At 37.9% G+C, this 19,980-nt stretch overlaps 1 protein-coding gene across 4 annotated transcripts in view; it reads right to left on the minus strand.

Moving 5' to 3' along the window:
• Nucleotides 1-455: 455 nt before the first annotated feature.
• AP2A2 (adaptor related protein complex 2 subunit alpha 2) overlaps nt 456-19,980 on the minus strand; it is a 49,424-nt gene continuing 29,899 nt past the window's right edge. The window contains exons 7-23 of one of the 4 annotated variants that reach the window (XM_048058625.2): nt 19,279-19,387; nt 18,624-18,771; nt 18,038-18,206; nt 17,025-17,162; nt 15,700-15,882; nt 14,877-14,974; nt 14,470-14,701; nt 13,299-13,472; nt 11,275-11,438; nt 9,453-9,530; nt 8,464-8,546; nt 7,612-7,701; nt 6,685-6,808; nt 5,760-5,876; nt 5,489-5,558; nt 4,671-4,805; nt 456-3,848 (exon numbers count right to left, since the gene is read on the minus strand). In XM_048058625.2, the coding sequence (XP_047914582.1) occupies nt 3,771-3,848; nt 4,671-4,805; nt 5,489-5,558; nt 5,760-5,876; nt 6,685-6,808; nt 7,612-7,701; nt 8,464-8,546; nt 9,453-9,530; nt 11,275-11,438; nt 13,299-13,472; nt 14,470-14,701; nt 14,877-14,974; nt 15,700-15,882; nt 17,025-17,162; nt 18,038-18,206; nt 18,624-18,771; nt 19,279-19,387 (2,190 nt within the window). In that variant the 3' untranslated portion in view covers nt 456-3,770. Of the gene's footprint in view, nt 3,849-4,670; nt 4,806-5,488; nt 5,559-5,759; nt 5,877-6,684; nt 6,809-7,611; nt 7,702-8,463; nt 8,547-9,452; nt 9,531-11,274; nt 11,439-13,298; nt 13,473-14,469; nt 14,702-14,876; nt 14,975-15,699; nt 15,883-17,024; nt 17,163-18,037; nt 18,207-18,623; nt 18,775-19,278; nt 19,388-19,980 lie in introns of all 4 variants that reach the window. The other 3 variants (XM_048058624.2, XM_048058627.2, XM_048058626.2) reach the window with 3 other exon arrangements.

Consider the following 19,980-nt stretch of genomic DNA (forward strand, 5'->3'; position numbering starts at 1 on the left):
TTAACTGAAAATAGGGTGTTAGGTTGTACACTTGAGCTAGGACCTGGGGGGTAGCCCAATCACTGCACCATCCAAGAACAGGTGGCTGCGGTGAACCGCTGCCTTTCCTTTGGAAGCAGGCACAGCACTTGTGCTTGTTCATACACAGCTGCTGGCGGACAGCAAGGTACTACGTGACTCAAAATCTTATTGGGAGGAGGCTTCTCCCTGCACCTTTAATGCATTTCTAAAGATGTAATTAACAGATGTTTCTAGGGGCTTTTGGACAAAGAAGAAATTTGCAGGGCAATTCTCTGGCAGAAGTTTAGGTATCAAAAAGTACTTACCAGACCATGAGGCTCGAACAACAGGCAGTTGCTCACCCAAGCAGCTTCTACTTGCTGCTAGTAGGGAGTATTTCTTTTAGTATTTTTTACTCTTACCCATCTGCAATTCATTTGAGAAAAAGTTGCACAGAAGTTCATAATGCCCAGGGGCTTTTTTTATTTTAAAGTAAGTTTTAGAGAAGTAAGAAGAACCTGAAGCATACATGCAAAGTTCGAGTGAAGTTATTTAGCTGTTCAGGTACTCTCTTCTTTTACAGCAACGTCAACCTTTTACATGTCCTGCCTCGGTGTGATAGGGGCGTGTGCTTTTGCAGCTTCTGGCTTACCCCATTGTTCAAACAGAGTAACATGGAAAGCCGTGTGAGATGCCATGTACATTGGTATTTGCACCCTGCAACGAATGGTAACAAGGAAAGAACCACTGTTTTGAAACAAGCTGAAATCCAAAAAGCAGCTGTGAACATATGTTTAAAGTTATATTATTCTGAGGAGTTACACCAGTTTACTGTAGCATGTACTGTTAATAGTGATATGGTCAGCTGTTAAACATACAAACATATAGGAAGACAGGTTTTACATCAAGTTTTTACAGCAGAATATTTATAACGTGACAAAAATAACCCATACAGAAACCCAAAGTCAGTGGGGAACCAGAGATTTGCAGGTCAGGTAAGACTGAACCAAACACAACCCTGTAGTCAGTCATTTGTAGGAAAGAATTAAGCATCCTACATCAATTGTCGGTCCATAACATTATATTCAGAATAAAACATTCTGGGCAAGTATTCTTTATGCTCCCATTTCCCCAGACAAAAAAGGACAGTCTGATTACTGTTCTAATCATTTATTTAATCTTAATATGTTCTTCTGATGAATATAGTCTAATATATAGTCTTCTATATGAAAATTCTCCACTTAATTTGACAGAACTTTGTTTTATACAAATAAGACAATCACCATAAATGTTACATACAGGAGTGTAGGTCAAGAATGAACAAATGCTACCTGTTTTGCTATTCAGTTATTTTCACATGTCAATGCCTGAAAATACTGTACTTGAAAACAATAACACTGTTTACTGCAGAAATTACTTTGTCTGCTTGAGAGGATACATCACTTTGGTAAGTTAACCATCATTCACAAAAAAAAAATCAAGTATTTATCCTTAATTTGTTCACTGTTCTGCTCATGGCTTCACTGAGCTGACATCTAATACAAAACGTGAACAGTCATAAGCTTAATACAGTCACCACTGAAAAGATGCTTTCCCTTACCCCCCTCCTACCCATATTTTTAATGCACATTTTTATTTAGCACAGCTGGAACCAAAGCTAAGTGAACTAATATAGTACAGTGTGTCTCAAGATGTCCTTTAATGAGGGCACAGAACATACTCAGAGGAACAGATGTACAACAGGATTTGGAAAAAAATGAAAGAAGCTACTCCCTGTCTCTGCTAAGACTCCCTTTAGTTCAGCACATCAGATTTTTAACACAGTAGCCAACACGGTTAAGATCACGGGATTAGTAAAGATCATACAGCCTCCAAAGGACAAAATATAGGTACTCCAGTAGTACTCTGCCAACTACTCAACTTGAGTGAGGGAAATGCGTATGAAGATTCTTCATTCAAAGACAATATTCGTGATCAGAGAGTTGTGATTAGCTGCGTGGGAGGCCACAAGAGGGCCAATTGTTTAAGAGAACTTTTTTTCAGAAAGACCAGGTCTATAGACAAGTTTTCAGACATAACATCCATAAATTACCAACCATTTCTGGAAAAAAGCCAAACAACAAAATCTCACGCACCACACCCAAACCTTTGTTCCTCTCATTTTTCACTGGTACCAAGCACAACCATTAGCCTTCCACCACACCAAACTGTAATCACCTAGTTCCATCTTCAACTCAAAGCACTGAAGAACAGCAAGGCACACTCAACCAAGGACAACCCTGTCCCCTCCTTTGCACTGGGCAGCAGGGCACGATTCTCACTGTCGTCATCACCACTATCACTTGAAGCTTTTCTCTCAAGGGCAGACTTGGCTGTATGCGCTGAGACAACAGTCCTAGGCTTCCTTCAAACAACCTTAGGGGAATCTTAATCTGAGGTTCACTTCTCATGTCAGCAGCAGCTGACTTCTTGGTTCATCCTGACCTGTAGTACTGCCTCACTGACAACTGCCCGCAGTTTCTAACTGCACAACCTCACCTGCTCGTTTTGGCAGCCTCTGGTGCATCTCAAAGCTTCAAGAATGTGAGCCAAAATTATGCCCACTTAGTTGTGCAGAGAGGCTGCAGGGTTTGATGATTTGGAACAAGCTACAGAGGTTTTGGTTGTTAAAACCACTATGTAAGCTGAACATTTTCAGCTTTCCTAGCTCAGTCTCAACACAGATCTTTACACCACATTGGATATTTTTACCACCACTGACAGACAGAAAACTATACGGATACCAGTTATTCAGCCCCTCAAGCTTTAACATTATTATACACTGGGGGAAAAAAAAAGTTTAAAATTAGATTTTCGTCTAGAAAAGTGCATGCCTTAGCCTTAAAGGGCACATTTCTTCCCTGTTCTCCTTTTATACAACACCACACTGATGAGAACCCTTACTCTCTGCAGTTAGTTATATCACATCATTGGGACTGCTGCCTGCTAAATCTGATGGGTAGCAGAAAAAACAGAACAGAATATTTAACTTCAGTTTGACTCAACAAGCATGTACTCATTCACTACCTACCAGGGAAGCTCACCTCATTATTTGAGATAAGCAGAAGGATTAAGAATAGCTTTTGCGTTCAATCCACTTTCCAAAGATCAGAAAACAGTAAGACATAAAGGATTATAAGATTAATACTTTAAGACTGTGGACCTGTATCATTTTTCAAATACAACACAGATTGGCGACATTCAACATAAATGTCCACTTAAATCAAACACCTTGGAATCTGCCCTTCCCATCCAGTACAAAACCTGTGGCAATGTTTAACTTTACAAGGTTTTTGACTCTACATTAATAACTGGAATTAACCCTACCGAGCAGCATTACACTGGTTTCTTTCAGCTCAGAGCAGAGGGAGTACCTGCTAAAGGCAGTAAGACAGAAATGTTACTTATCTTTTCCAGTTGAAAACCTTGGTTACCCTATCAAAATCAATTTCCCTTTAACAAGTTTAAAAGTCGAACCTCTGCAATAAAAGGAGCACAAAGACAACCCTTCCACCCTTTGTGTAACATATTAAAAGCCACTTTTTATGTAAAAAGTCACTTCCCTGTACTGTCCATTTTCTAATCACAATTTCAAACAAGGGGCAAGTCCTATTAAGGCAGGGAGCTGGTATTTGTTAACATTGCAGTACTCAGACAGTGATGTACAAGACATTTATTTGCAGTATGATGACAATGATATAAATGGAAAAACAAAACTGTCATGGTTAGTATTAAAACTGTTCTGACAGCAATTCACATAATCTCTGAGATACAGCTTCTTTACTTGTTCGTAGTGTGAGCCTATACATCTGAAAAAGAACACAAAATATTTTTTTAAAATATCGTTTTGTATTAAACAACTAGTGAAAGTTAACCAGTTACTATTCACTTCTTTTGTTAGAGTTGGTAAGAAAAAGACCAAGTTAAAATGTTCAGAAGCAGGCAGTCACTGAGCAATTTAGCTCTTTCAAAGTATAAGATAGAGCAAGTCTTCAAACCCTCATTGGGAAAGTTACCATTGTTCTAATGGTTTTAAGCTTTACTGACAACCTGATGTACAACTTTTTTTCCTTTAAGAGAAATAAGCATTGTGGAAAAGTCTAAAGACTCTTCATGTCCACTTGTTCAGAAAAAAGGGGACCTACCACCCAAAACTTACTTTTGGCCCTCAATTATCTTTTGATAAAATCTCTATTAAAATGCTTTCGAAAATATTATTCCTGTGATTTAATAATTTTGTGTTCATTTGTGTACATTTTACTTTTTAGCCACATCATTCTTTTATTATTTTTAATTGGCAAAGGGAATTATAGTTAATCTTGTCCAAGGTGCAAAAAAGGAAAACCTTTAATATTTCCAGCCTTAAAGGGAAGATGAGAATCCACGGAGTCTGGAATAATAGAGTGATATGCACATGGAAGAGAATTTCTACGAATCAACAGCTTACAAAGATATGCCAGAATCAGCTGTTGCGATTTCATTCCTTGTTAGAGCCTACAGCCACAATTAGCAATTACAATATATATTTCTCACTAAATAACCTTAAGGAATTTCAGATATATACTTTTTTATTATTATTATTTAGTGCAGACAAGAACTTGTATTTAAGCTGTAGATACAGAAACAGATACCTGTGCCTGAAGGTTGGGTTCAAGGCGCAGCAAGCATCCAATCTGAGTAGTTTTTGTATGTATGATACCAGCACCAACAAAGTTAGCAGGATTGGGATCAACCTCCTCAAGAAGGGCCGATCCAAAGCCAATTATCTACGAAAGAGATCCAGAAGATTTAAGTGTCAGGACAGCAGGACAAGAATAACAAATCTACCCAAGCACAGCCACCACTCATTAGCAAAACAACCAGGAGACTAATTTGTTTGAAGTATTCAAGACATTAATGAGCTTTTCAATACCAATGTACAATACAACAGAAATTTTTGGAGTAGAAAGAGTGATGCCTGATATTGAGTTGCCCCGAAAATGTTCTTCTGGCAAATTACTGAGAAATTAGTTAGATTCAACATAAATCTCTCCTCTTTTTGATAAAGCCATTCCTGCCTTACAGTAGTCACTTCTGCTTTGCCTAAGGCAGACAGCTCTACAGAAAGTCTTAGTGCTATTCCGTTTTCTTCTCTCACTAGTAACCCTAGAATAAATTAAGGCTTTAAGTTTCTTCCGATTCAGTTTTAAGCACTGAGTCCACATTTTCATAAATAGCCATATTTATAAATAAATAAAACAAACAAAATTTCCAGCTGCTGTTGAATACTACAATTAATTCAAGCCATACTGAGAAACAATTCTTTCAATCCAGCCCTGCCAAAGGTCTGTTACACATGGACTTATGCTTTAACAGGATGATCCAATAGCTCTACCAACTAAAACGAACAGAGCTTGCTTATACCACTACCTTTATGCTACAAGGTTAGAAATACCGTACTACCACCAACCTTTGCTTTTGTGATCTCTGCATCCATTGGGTGTTTTGCTTTAAAGATATTCTGTACTTCTTGTTTAGGACTGCAAGACAAGGCAAGATGAATACATCACATAACGTGTAATATATATAGTATTGTTCAACAGCAACTACATACATTAGGGGAGTTTATAATTCTAAGACTAAGCAAGGAGTGGGGCACTGTATCAGCTACATTCACAGTATACTGGTTCTGCTTTTTCTTGGCCCACCACACCCAAGCCCAAATATAGACACAGTCTTACTTGCTCAGTTGCTTCCAACGCTGGAAAAAGTCTTGAGAAGACATCTCTGTTGGCTGAAAAAATTTATTCAGCGTGATGGGTAATTTTACTGAAAGATTTTGGAATGTTCCCCCGTACCTGCATACAGAACAGACAGAACATGGTATGTGGAGTACGAAGTGCCAGCAGTTTCACAGCCTAAAAAAACCAAGCAATTGAGAATGAACTCTTAAGTTGCAATTGTCTGATGATTAAAATCCAAGAACTGCAGATGTTACTTTTAAGATATAGTTTTAATCCACTGACAGATGAATTTATTTGTTCTGCTTAGACAGCACATGAAGGTGAGTTAGAGGAATTTCTAATAAGAATATATTTCAACATAGGTTGCTATCCTTCTAGATAGTACCCCATAGGAAGGGAGTGAAAAGATTCTCCTGTGAAAACACACCAATAAAAACAGCTTAGACTCAAATAACAGAAGGTAGGACAGAAACCAAGATTGTAAATATGATTGTTGCCCAAAGGCTGATGCTGAGTTAATATAACAAGACTAATTTTTGCTACATGCATTTCTTATCCAACTTTTTTTTTTTGCAGAAGCGTTCATAGTTGCCACAAAGTTACTGTATATATTTCCATCAAGATTTCTTGAGCAAACACCAAGACTATTGTTTTATACGTATAGCAGAAATAGAAAACAGGGATATTTTTATCAGTAGTTGCTTCTTTACAATATTTTTTCCTTCAACTATATTGTTCCAAGTGGGTTTCCTCCCTCCTCCAGTAGTTTAAAACTTTGTTAGGTCAAACTTTCAAGTAAATCATCTACACAAGATAGCTTTGGATCTTCAGCATCCATAGTCTACTCTTTAGTCAGAGATCCAAAACAACTTAAATATCTTTCATTTAACTAATTCATAGCATTGAACTACTTCAGTTTTACCTGAATTGAATGTTCAGGATTGGAGCTTCCATGAAGTCTGACACACATTCAATGTTCACAACCTGTTGAACCTGTGCACCTCCATCCACTGTGGGGTCAACAGGCTTTGTCTGAAGATTCAGGCATGAAAAGTGGCTAAGGAAAATGATCAACGAACTGATAACTTACCAAAAAATTTTAAAAGAAGCGAATATTACTGGTAAACCGCTGGAAGAATTAAAATCGTGTCTGCTGATTCTGTATGCTACTGAAAATTCAAAGCCCAATTCTTTTAAAGCTAATAAGTTTCTTTTCATATTGACCTGCACAGAAGCAATAGCTCCCACAATTCTCAAACTTATAGAAATTTTCCTAAAGATGTTCCCAAAAACATTTGAGAGCATACAGTCTACAATAAAAGCCACCAGATTAGTTTATTTTGATTTGAACATTACTGTGATGCTGAGTCAAACGCATTAGATTACATACTACCCCAGAAATCTTAAGTTTGTGATATAAAGCATTAAGGGAAAAACTGTAAAGTAAAAGCTTATTTTAAAGTACTGTCATCTTTGAGCACATGCATTCTTCTACCTACAGCTCAAGTCAGAAGTCATCTGCTAATGCAGCACTTGAAGAATACCATGTCTATACCTCAACTACCTCATGACAGTGGAGAAAGCTACCAAGTTACATTACGTATTTATTCAAAATAACACCCCCTTATTTCAAGAGTAAAAGGTGTTTCTGTAAGCAGAACTTTAAAAAGAGATTCTTCCATCTCTGCTCAAGACTTGTTTTTTCTATAAGAAGTTTAGAATGATATCAGCAAGTTCCTACTTCATCTTTGAGGACATGAAGACCTGATCCAGCAAGTTTATTAAACTTATGTGCAGCATAAAAAACAAACCCCAAAGAACAGGCAATTGGTACTGCATTTAAGGATATTTGGCTGAAGGTCATCTGAGCAGATTACTGTTGGAGTAAAATTCAAGAACTGTGTTGATGTCTTATTACCATAGAATATGAACATACGTCCTAGAAACAAAAGAAAGACAGTAGAAGTTTTAGGTACACCGCATGTGATCATATTGGACTATTGTGCTTCAAGTATCTGATACATTTTCTTTCTACCCTTCTTTAAAACAACTTTTAAAAATCAGCATAATTTACATGCTTTATCTTACCAAGATATTCACAGCTCAAAATAAAATAACAGATTAAAACAAACCAAGAGAACTCTGTGTCCCGCTAATTATTTAAGTGCCTGTGTAAAGTCTTCCAGTTGCTGGATAATGCTACCGTCTCTGTAAAAAAAGATTACTACAGTACCAAAAGTAATGCAGAAGGGGAGAAGCAAGCAATCCTACTTCTAGACAGTGCTCGATTCCAAGCTCCTCACTAGATACTTTCACTATCTTGTACATTAACATATTAGGAGAAACCTATGTCTAAAAAATACTGTGCTTCATAGTATTACCATAAGCTCTACCACAGGATACAAAAAATTCTGGAGAATGGTCCCTTATAAAACTCTGGCTGTATGGGCCCTAGAACTAGGCAGTAAGAAGTAGAACTCAGAGCCACTTCAGCTCCCATTTCTTCTCAGGTACCAAAACAACTGAAAGGCTTAAGGAAAGAACAGCCGATGCCAGGGACACACAAACAGCAAGGATTCTAAGACAGGTTAGGCCTGAAATTACATTCCCCTCTTCAGCACCCGAAAACTAAGCCCTATCCCCAGCCTCGTGCTGACTTTGGGGTTGATAACGCAGACAGCCACTCTTCCTGAAAACTTACCCAGGTTCTGTCGAAATTCAGATTTCAATCCAATTTGTAGCAATTGATTTTCAAATAAGACTCCGTTATTTTTACACACAAACCTAGAGGAAGAGAGGGCAAATATGTTTTAAATTAAGACACATTACACAAAATTCAGAACCACAAAATTCAGGGTTTACACAGAGGATGAAGATTGTTGTTAACCTAGAGGGCATCAGTCTGCGAGAGAGGCCTTTGCAGAAAACTGCAGTTAAAAAAAGACAAATCCATTTTACAACCTAAATCACCACTTGTAGGACACTAAAATAACTGAAATTTCTATCTAACAGGATGCCTGAGAAACTACAAAGGAAGCCACAATATGCTACACACACACACACACTATTAAGGACCAGGCAACAGACTAGGATTTTTCTTATTCATATTCTTGACAACTTCTGAAATTCATTAGGCTGGCGCAGAATTCAAAAGTTGGAAGCTTTGACTGTTTCAACCTGAAAGAAAAAAAGAGTTCCCTTGTTTTTATCAGTTCTGTATCATGTATATGTTGACTTGGGAGCTGTACTTTTTTCAGTCATTTTGAGAGAAGCACATTCTGCAGTGATTTCAGTCCTTCTGTCTGTCACCCTTCACTTAAAGTAGAAGAGGTGGTCAGCAAACATTGGCCTTTTTCATACAAGGCACTTAAAACATACTTCCAAATATCGGTACTTTTAATAGTTTACCCTTTTTTCCTTTTTTTGTGAATAGTTGCAAAGCTTAATATACAACTGTCATTGACTTATTTTAGAGCACTGGGTGATAGCACTGACTCATAAAAGCCAGCTCTAAGCTGTGTTTTCATAAGCATCTCATACAATGCACAGTATCTACAGACGTGTTCTAGTCACAAGTCTGACAGTATGTTTGTCTACTTTTGCTGGTATTAACTCAATGTATACTATAGTTTTGCTTTGTAACTATATTCTGGAAGTTGCCCAGCCTTGCAAGGTTTTATTATTGCTTACTTGTGAAAAAGCTCATCAGCATCATGCACAGTATCAGCTGGTTCCTCAGAAACTACCTCAGATGAAGCCAGGTCAGGGCTAGTTCAGGCAGCACAAAGGAAGAAAGGTGGTAGCGACAGAGACAGCAGGAGTTAGTAAAGACAGCTTAGTGCTTAGTTACTTCTTTTACCTCCTTCCTCAAAAACAGCACTGCTGAGTTTAATGCATGAAAAAAATAATTAGCTGCCCTAGCTCATTACACCTAGAAAGGTTTTAGGCAGTGATTCCCCCCCCTCCCTCTTCTCTCCCCCAGCCCACCCGTCCCTGATTGTTAGGAACCAGGGATTCCTCCTGAAGACAAGAGGTGGCTGAAGGTGTTCAGTAGCTTAAGCTTATACATCTTAACCAAACCCTTTTGGGTGGTTAATTGTGACAGTAGAAAAGTTTTAGTTCAAAACCATAAATGTAGATGTATATTAACTACTGTGATGTGCACTTTGAAGCAGGGACCTCATCAAATTAGTGGCATTTCTAACTGCAACTTCACAATCAGTTAACAGGTATATCAGTTACAATACTCACAAGTATTTAAAATGTAGGCAAGAATATATGGGCACACAGAGAATGGCTTACCCAAGGAACAGATTAGAAGCAAAAGTGACGACAGCATTAAAAAGTGGAAGGAAACTATGAAAGACAACTTCTCAATAGAATTAGAGAAGTGTTTCATCACCTACAGACAGACAGACCAAGGGCTTGAGCAATGCTATGCTTTCTTCAGCAGAAAGAAAAAACTCTTTTCAGGCAACTTTTGCTTATGAAGCTACCAATCATTGAAAAAAAAATCTTTTAGAAAAAGCTCCAACAAGCTTGCGTTGTTTCTTAAAGTCTTGGTATTGTGTAGTATTATTAAGTCACTTATCAACTTTCAAGAGAAATACAGGATCAAGTCTTAAATCACTGCAAACCTGCAACAGTATATTGCCCAGTATAAAATTTTGATAGAACTCTCAGTGGTTCAGGTAGATTAGTTTCACTGATTGTCTTTTATATTAAGATACCTTGCAAATTTGTCATCACATCATTCTAAATTTGGTCTTTGACAGTAGTATCACGTACCTTGGCCAAAGAATCACATATTTTTAAAGATATACTGTGATCTTACATTATTTATTTTCAATGTTTTAGCCAAATAACATTTAAGTGTAGCCACAGTGGCTATTAATTTTAAAGGGATTAAAAATCATTGCACTTGACAGTACAGTTAACAATATAATTAGGAAGATACTTGTAACAAATTCCCTTAAAAAATAAAAGCTTGTTTTGTTTTTCTTTTTACACCTGTTTGTCAGACAGCAGCAGAACAATTTCATTATATTTGAAATTCTGATAACCAGTATCTCCAGATATAAACCAACTCATTGTTCCAGTATCAGTTTTCCATTAAGTATATAGATGCAAGAATACTTTATGGAAACAGGACAAGTCTAAACATACTCATGTCAGGCCGGACATCCCCCAAATTCAAGATATATTATTGAGATGCACAAGCAGCTTAGTTTAACAAAGAAGTAAAAACCAGCATGAAAACTAGGCAAGACTGCGTGGCTAATATTCTCAGGCTCATAACTACAGACTCTAATTTTCCATGAGCAGAGGTATTCATTAAAGATAGCATATCCAGCACAAAGTTCAGGAATACCTCTCTTGCTGCACAACTACCACCCAGGAATGCATTCAATAAACTCGATCAAAACCAGAAGTTATTGTTTGTTTTCTTGTCTCTAGTCCCGTTTTAGCAGACAAATGCTTTCTCAGATACCTTGCAGGGTGACATAATTACCTCGCAAAGTTGTCGTCAGAACCAGGAGCAAGAGGTGCAACAGCAGAAGCTGAATCTGAAAATACATCCACCAGGAGGCTACCACTAGAGGAAGGTGGGGGAGCTGAATTGGTGAGAGGGGCTGCACCCAGACCCAGCAGATCCGCAGATGGAGAAGGAGTAGACTAGGGAAGACAAGATACTTTGGTGTTAATCTACAGCAAGACTAAAACACAGGTGACTCTTTTGCATAGACAACTAAGCTATGGCAAAGTGCCCCTCCCCTCCTCAAATAAAGACCGGAACAGACAGCAGAAGGCTTCATGAATGTAGTTATCCCCTTGTGCTTCAATTTAAGGTCATTTACAGATGTGGATTTCTTTTTTTCTTTGAACACAGCTATATCCATCTAATGGCTTTGTATAAAAAAAAAAAAGAAAAAAACAACTTATATCTGCAATGTGGTTCTGTGGAAACCAAGACAAGATAAGTACCATAAGGAATAAAATTCTAAGGTGTTGCTTTTCATTCATGAAGAATCCAGCAATAAAGGCAGTGACTTTTATTTAAATTGACCATTTTTTAGTCCTCGGTTTTTGAAGCTTAGCCAAACTTAGAAACAATGCAAAACCTAACCAGCAAAAAAGCACGGTCTCTGGTTAGTTCAAGCTGCAAACACTAAAGGTAGAGGTGAGATTTCAAAGGAAAAAAACTGCTCAAAATGAACAGATAAAGTAACCAGGACACAGAATCATGCACCATTAATAAAGGCCTCATATGTGCCCAAGTCATGTGCAAGAACAAAGCACAGATTGTTAAATGAAGCATTCATGCATTAGATATTAGCATCTTACAGTACGCCAGACGTGCTGAAGATGTTAAGTCATGAGATAAAAGAACAAAAATTTCAGACTCAATTCAAATACAAACCAACTCAAAGTTATCATATAGTCCAAAAACTAAATTGTATGCAGGATAACCAGAAATTCCCTGGCTATTTGTTTTTCTCAGAAATCAGTCAATATGAAAACTCAAAAACCAAGGAGCTGAACATATTCAGAACTTTCAGAACATATTCTTGGCATCTAAGACGGAGGTCATATCCAAACCAGTGCTGAAGGTAACTTAGCAAAATTTCTTACATTGCTGCACCTGAAAGTGAAGCTCATAAGACATAATAAACTTTTATCTATCAGACACCTCAGTCAATTTGGCATGCAAAGTTTGGCATCTCTTCTGCTGGAAAGGTATTTCTGTCCATTCAAGCATGCTGCATTTGGAACATGCACTCTTACATACTGCAGTGATCAAAGAATTAAGTTTTAAGGCAACAGGAAGGGAACATGCTAAAATACTACTACATCTCAACTGCATTTACAAGTTATGCTTGTCAATTAGAACAGCAACAAGTATTATGTTATGGGAATAACTCACCCAACAACCAGCATTAACTGACTTTAAAATGAGAAGTTTCAGCTAAGAAAAAACAAGACTCTGGCCTTGTCCACCATAACTGAACTCTAATAGTACTGTTGACTAAACAACACAACTTGGATGTCCTTAAATCAGTAAGAGTCAAGTATTGTACACTGCTAGTAAAAAACAATAGTCACCCAAAAACACAATGCAGAAGTAGGTAAGTTAGACAAAGCAGAAGCAGCTGATACTTTAAAAGGATTAACTTGAATTTGAAGTATATTGATTTTATCATCTCGCCTTCACTGCAGCTTTACCAGCAAGGAAGTCTCCATTTCTAAGGCTAAAGCAATGTTTCTCAAAGTTTTTTTTGTTTTGTTTTGAACGTATTATTTAAATTGCAGACAGTTTGCCTCATTTACAGCATGGCTATGATTTTCAAAGGAAAATTGCAAGCAAGCATATGCAGGGAATAGATGTATGCTCCCCGATACTTTATAGCAAACACCCATAGTTTGAAATTTAAGACAAGCAGCTTTAAATTCCTAAGAAGCCACTTTAAGGAAATGAGTCTTTCCCCACTTTCACACCTTCTGAATAAGTGAAATAAGAACAAATTATAAACTCACAACAGCACTGGCATTGACTGAGGCAGGTTCAGCACTTCCATTCATATCAGAGCTCCTCTCCTTTTTGATCTCTTCCAGGTCAGTAACTGTGCCTGGACCTTTCTTCTTCTTGAGTTTAGCCAAAATAGAAGATTCCCTCTCTGGAAAGGGAGGCATTTCTTCTAGCACTGTAGCCTTAACACGGGGGGGAAAAAAGTATATTAGTTTTATTTACAGAACAAGCTAAATCAACTTCCCAGTCTTTGAAGATATGTTCAGACAAAGGCAGAAATAATTACCTACACAGAAAATGACTATGCAGTATGGTGCACACAGGTAGATTAGACTTGCCTTAAAGAGAAATTATTTCAAATTTTCTGAAGTCCTCCCAGAGCAGTTGATAAAGTGCTATTAAAAAAGGGGAGGGGGGAGGGCGCATGTGTGTATGTAAGTTACCCAAGGATCTAGTCTGACCTAAGCATTTATTAGCTGTCAAGACTGAGAGCGCCATGTTCTGGCTAAGTCTGAGAGCATCAGGTTAAAACACTCAGAAGTTCTAGAGACAAAAAAACAATCAGCACAAAAAATTACAAGTTTTCTGCCCACCAGGAAATAAGTAGGTTTCACACATCTTCAGAAAAGTCTACATCAGTTTAGCGTAAGCATCAAAAAAGCTGAGGATTAAGTGAGGACTTATTATTCTGTTTAGTCTCAAGTCATGCATGCCCTTTGTCAAACAGTTCTTTTAGCTGCGCTACTTCCTTTTGCTCACCCTCAGAGCTGCCATTAACTTTTCAATAATTGCAAAGCTAAAGGACACGAAGACACGGGACCAGTGAGTGGAGGAATGAAAGTGGAAAAGAGTTTCCACATCTGAGAGTTGGAAGACTTGATCCAATACGTACATCTTTGAAACACTTGTCAAATCTCTGAAAACCTAGAATGTTATATTAAAATATAAACAGTCATTTGTCTAAAGAAGTAACAACTGAAGAAGTAACAATTTTGGTTTTAGCTCTAAATTCAAGAGGGCTGCAGCTGAATTAGGCACAGTAAAAACAATCAGCACCCATGCTACATCCTTAACTCTGCATTAAGATTTCTGATCTATCAGCTGCGGTTTAGTGAAGTTTACTTATTGATAGAAGAAACAGCTAGAGTTCTGCATAATAAAAAAAGTTTCTGTACTTACCAATATATCAGTACTGGCAATAGTACTGAGCCTCAAATACTCAACAGCTCTCTGCTGCAGCTCAACATCAGCATTCTTTAGCTGACTGTCACTGCGCAATACATCTTGAATTGTAGTTTTGATTTCTGGAAATAGGTTCACAAACTTGATGTAGGTAGACAGAAGCAGAGCTCGGGTAGGAACACTACACAGATGAAACTTGGAATGTAGCAAGTTGAATTGGATGAGGGGACTTGAAAGATAGGAAGAAAAATAATTTGTTAGGTTTCTGTTGACAGGGTGATTACAATGCCATTACTATCAAGAGCTGACTCATTTGTTAACTGCCTTTTACAAACATTAAACAGATGGATTCTTCCCAAAAGAAGTACTACTACTTCAATGAAATATTTTAAAAGGTTTTTTACCTTGATCTTGGATCACCTGCTATCAGATTTCCAAATTCTCCCAAGATGTAGCCACCTACTTTCACAAGATTCTCATGGCATGCTGGAGCTTGAAGGGCCTGTAAGAACATATGAATAGCTACTGACCTGCAGTGTTTCAAAAAAAAGATCTTTTTCCATCTGTCACTCCCATGTCTAGTTTCCAACTCTACTTTCCTAGAAGAGCAGATCATAGGTCAAGGCACTACAGAACTAGTTATTAGAAAAGCACGATAGGTGGCACGACTTTACAGAAGAATCTCTAAGCATTACTGGCCTAGGAGTGCTGCTAGGCCCACCTAGCAGTACCGGAGACTTTTGTGGACAAATACAACTGCTTAGATTTCCCCTGACATTCTTGGAAGAAACAGAAGGCTGTTAATACACTTAGATTAAGTCTTGCAGGAATGTGCTGAAGCTGCCCAAGATATAGATACTGCCCCTTTTGAGTATGAAGAAGCACACAGCAGGGATGAGTTGTGAAAAATCAGCATAAACATCTAGGAAAGGAAACAACAAGAAAGTAGAAAGCCCATATGAACAACCCAAGTAAAGTCAGAGCAACAAGGCCAGCTATTTGAAAGTGTTCTCCTTTAATACTTCAAATTCCAGTTCTATCAGACCCTGAACAGAAGGAATGGTTACATACTTCCAGAAGGATCACTAAAGTTATTACTGAGTGTTTTCGTTTCCTGTATCCAGAAAATATGGGGGGAAAGAACTGTAAAAGGCTTCTATTTTTACTACATTTTGATTATTTTCCAGGTAATATAGTTTCCTTACTAATCACTCCAGTTATTCTCACCTCAAAAACGGTCTTTGCTGCATAGCCTTGAACATCATCTCTGTTGATGACAATCTGAATAACTCGGTACCACACTTCTTCACTGACATAGTCACCGGCAATGCGAATCAGATTCAATATTGTATCCACGTACCAGGTATAATCCACTGCATACTTCTCAGCTAGAATTGCAACTTTCAGTACCTGTATACACATAAGAGAATTAAGAAGGTTGACTAACTTCTACTATAACCTTCATATCAAAATTCACTTTTATATACATCCAGTGATACCCTATGGTAGCCCAAAAGCCTCAGTTTCAGATGCATCTGCTAGCTAACTTGCTCCCACAGCAAAGGCAAAAGACAAACATTGAGATTTGGTGTCAGAACACACCAGCTGCCAGGTACATAATACTTTCCTAGTAACGCATTTGAATATGCTGCACTAATTAAGAAATTGAAGACCTGTTAGAAAAAATTGGACACTCGGGGTAGCACAGGCCAGAGTCACAAAAATATAGCTGCTTTTTTCAGGTCTCAGATTCCTACATCCTGAAGAAAACAATTTGCATAGAAAGAGATGGCCACATAGCTTGGTCTCATTTATATTTGTAGTGGCATATTCTTTTAGGAGTAGTAAATTAACAGGATGAAATTCACTTTTGCCTGTTAAGTCAGGATAGATTGCCAACATCAAAGTACAAAAAGTAAAACAACTAACATCACATTTTCTATTCATTTCTCTAATGAAGAAAATTTAGTACTTAGTAAAGCTAAATAATTACTGTAAGCATAGATTTTGGCTACCATTCTAGGAATGCCACTAATTGGGTATTTCGCCTTTTGCACTTTTTCTTCTGCTGGGATGAAGGAGACAGACATCGTGCCTCCCTTTTAGCTGATCATAAGGCATTGTTATGGGGAATCCTTAGATTGAAATAACGTCTTCAGAGCATACAAAGTGTGAAGTTCTGCCTACAAATAAGTAGATAAAACACTAGTTTTTGAAGCTATTAGACAGTTGACTTGAGAAGTACATAATCTCAGACCTACAGATTGCATTTGCTCAAGCACTGATAAAATTCACATCACTGTCTATATGCAATGCCCTGTAACTGAGAGGAGCTTTTAAAATTCCTTATTTTCAAGTGTTTTTCTCCCCTCCTCCACTAGTTTAACCTAAATGAAGAACATTCTTTGCTATTAGACTACAGCTTGTGTTTTTTTTTTTTGTTTTTAAAACCACAGTCAAAAATCTCTACAACAAACAGCATCCCAACCAATAAATGATATATATGGTACCAAAGCCAGCTATGAAAAATTAAGGAATTACAAAAATCTCACAATTTCTTCTCTAATGGAATAATCAGCAGTCTCCAAATAATTCAGCATTTCAGCCACAATCTGTTGGGCATTGCTTCGGTCACACATTGCATACAGGAGATCTACAGCTCTTTGTCGTACGCTCACATCTCTTTCAGTCTGCAAAAGGACACAAGCAAGGGGTCAAAAGATCTCACCTTTATTTGGAAAACATGCAACTTATTGTAGACATGAAACTTAGTAAATTTCAATTTAAAACAAATGAATTTTAATGATTTTTCATACGCACAATGAACTCCTATGAATGAGTTTGCACCAGGTAACTGTCACCACTGGCCACAATTTAACTAATAATTGACTGAAATTGCCAAATTCTACCAGGTTTAATTTTGAACTTGCCTCAAATCAACAGAAGCCCAGCTGAAACAGACACGTATTTTAAGGTTAGACAAATGTATTAATATGCTACAGTATGAGCTCCGAAAGAAACAATATATGTAAACACCAAACCGTGCAAGTAAATGTACAAGAAAAACTGTCTTCCTCTTGACTTCTGCTTTTTCACACAAACTTGACCTGAGAATTCGTCTTTCTGGTTTCTCAGCTTTTGGAAAATGGCACATGCTATAGTGGAAGTTGATCTACTTCACTGCTCCCCATTAGCTACTGCAGTGAAGGTAAAATGTCTGATACCAGCAAGAGAGTATCAGGACAAAGTCTTCGTCAGCATTCTCTGTCTTGTATTTCACTGTTTCAACTTCACTCTACAGCTTGAGGAGGGTACCATACTGTTACAGGGGCCACAGCTACAAATAAAAGATTCACTTATAAGCTGCAGAAATAAACTAAAGCTGACCTCTATTGTTGCCATCACATCATGATTAAGGAAAATAACTCCTTTGGTCCCCGAGTATAACTTAGCCTAACCAGGGATGAGGTGCTTGGAGGGAGGGGAGAAAGTTGTGGGGAAGGTGAGGGATGGGACATGGGAATGGGAGAAGAGACTCAGAACAGACTGCACACTTAATATTTACCTTTAATGCATTGATAACAGTTTCTATGTGTGTTTTCACAGCCTCATGTGAGAATTCAGAGCTGGCAAGCGTGCACATGCTTTCCAGTGCTAGGTAACGCAAATTAGTTTCTCGGTGCTGCAAGAACTGACCTAGCTGGTTACAGGCACGGACTAGTAGATTTGGCTCACTGCACAGAACAGGAGAGAAAGTGAAAGGGTTAAAAGCAACAGATTCGAGAACATCAAATACAGAATACTATTTCTGCAGTGCAAATTTCTTAGAGTGCCTCAGGTGTCTGCTAGAATGTTCCGCTGGTGAAATGAAAATTCAGATACTGTGAGCAAATCATTCCTAATGGCTTTAAGTGGTGGGCTCAATAAAAAATACCCCCCCAAAAAAGCACGAAATAAAGAAATAAAAATATTCTGACAGTGACACCATTCATTAATGTTCAAACCCATTGCTGTGGTTGTGTTCCAACCTAGCAAGCAACTTCATATTCTGTTTCTCCCCATCTAGTAAAAATCTGTTCAGTGTTCAGTGAAAAGCCTTGGCTTTTCATTTCAAAAAATCCTGTTGCAATAGAATTGTTTTCACAGCTCACCTGTCGTGATGTATAATTAAACTTATCGCCTCAAACAGCACAGCATTCTTCGCATTTGAGTGTTGTACTTTCTTTGACTTTGGTGGCTCCTGTGCTTTGTTAAGAATAGTTTCCAGGCATTCTGTGAGACGACCACGTACCGCAGGGTCTTCTGGAGAACAACAAGCCGTTGGACAACTCCACTTTGCTCAACACCCTAATTCCTATCTTAGGCCTTCCACCTTGCTAAATGCAGGGATTAAACTGAAATAGTCTGGTACATTAACCAGTTCATCTGCTCCACCCCCAACACAGTGTACAGTTAGCAGGAAGTCTAAACCACACTTCTAACTTAAGTAAGAGCAAAATCCAAACAATCTGCACTGGAATATATTTCAAGGCTATAATATAGTTGATAGCATTAACTTATGCTTAAAACAGCTGTTGCAAGTGATTTGCAAATTGCAAGATGGCTTGACACTTTAAAATTAAACAACATAATTCAAGAAAACATAATAGCTCAGAGCAACCTGAAATGCTCGGAAGAAAAGGCTTCTGTATCCTTGTCTTAGAACACTGTGCTTGCACTCCAAGTTACGGTCACACTACAGCACAATAGCTCTTTGGAGATAATGCACTACATTAGAAATGACCACTGTTGTGATTTGTGCATTACCTGGAGGTGGATAGCACTGTAAGAGCCTCAGAAGTTTCACAGATAGCCAAGGAGCAGGAACAAAGTAATATGTATAGTCCTGAAGATCTGTTGATGCAGAAGTTACAATCTGTAAAATAAGCAGACAGCACCTCAGCTGCTGAAGTTAAGTGACTTGCAATCATGACAAGCACCCCAAGAACACTGTAGGTCACCTTTGACAGAGGCTTACAAAACTGTGTCACTGGAAATGTTTAATGAAGTAGGTTAATTAGGTGCAAATTGTCATACTATCAAGTATACCATCAGGTTCTCTAATCATACAGCAGCAGACGGAGTTTCTTCCTGAAAGCATACTTGTTTTTCTTAAGAATAAAGACAACCGTCTCATAGCATCTAAATGTTTAACCAGAAGCTTGACTTTCTTTGATTCAGCAATTCATAGATTCAGCCAACAGAAAGCCTAAATACAGTGTTATACTTGACTGACCATTGATAGGTGAACTTGGAATTTCAAATACTAGACTCTATGGCACGCTGAACTAACACCTTCATTACTATTCCTACTCCACAGCAAAGAACCAATAGATTTCACAGAAGAGGTTTATATGAATAGAGAGAAGTGTGACAAGAATAAATTAGGTTTCAGAGGGAGCACCCCGTTCATGGATTTCTTTTCCACCTTTGATTCTAGGGTAAGCACAAGTCTGGCATTAGCTCTGC

Source organism: Anser cygnoides, chromosome 5 (genome assembly GCF_040182565.1).
Source record: "Anser cygnoides isolate HZ-2024a breed goose chromosome 5, Taihu_goose_T2T_genome, whole genome shotgun sequence".
NCBI lineage: Eukaryota > Metazoa > Chordata > Aves > Anseriformes > Anatidae > Anser > Anser cygnoides.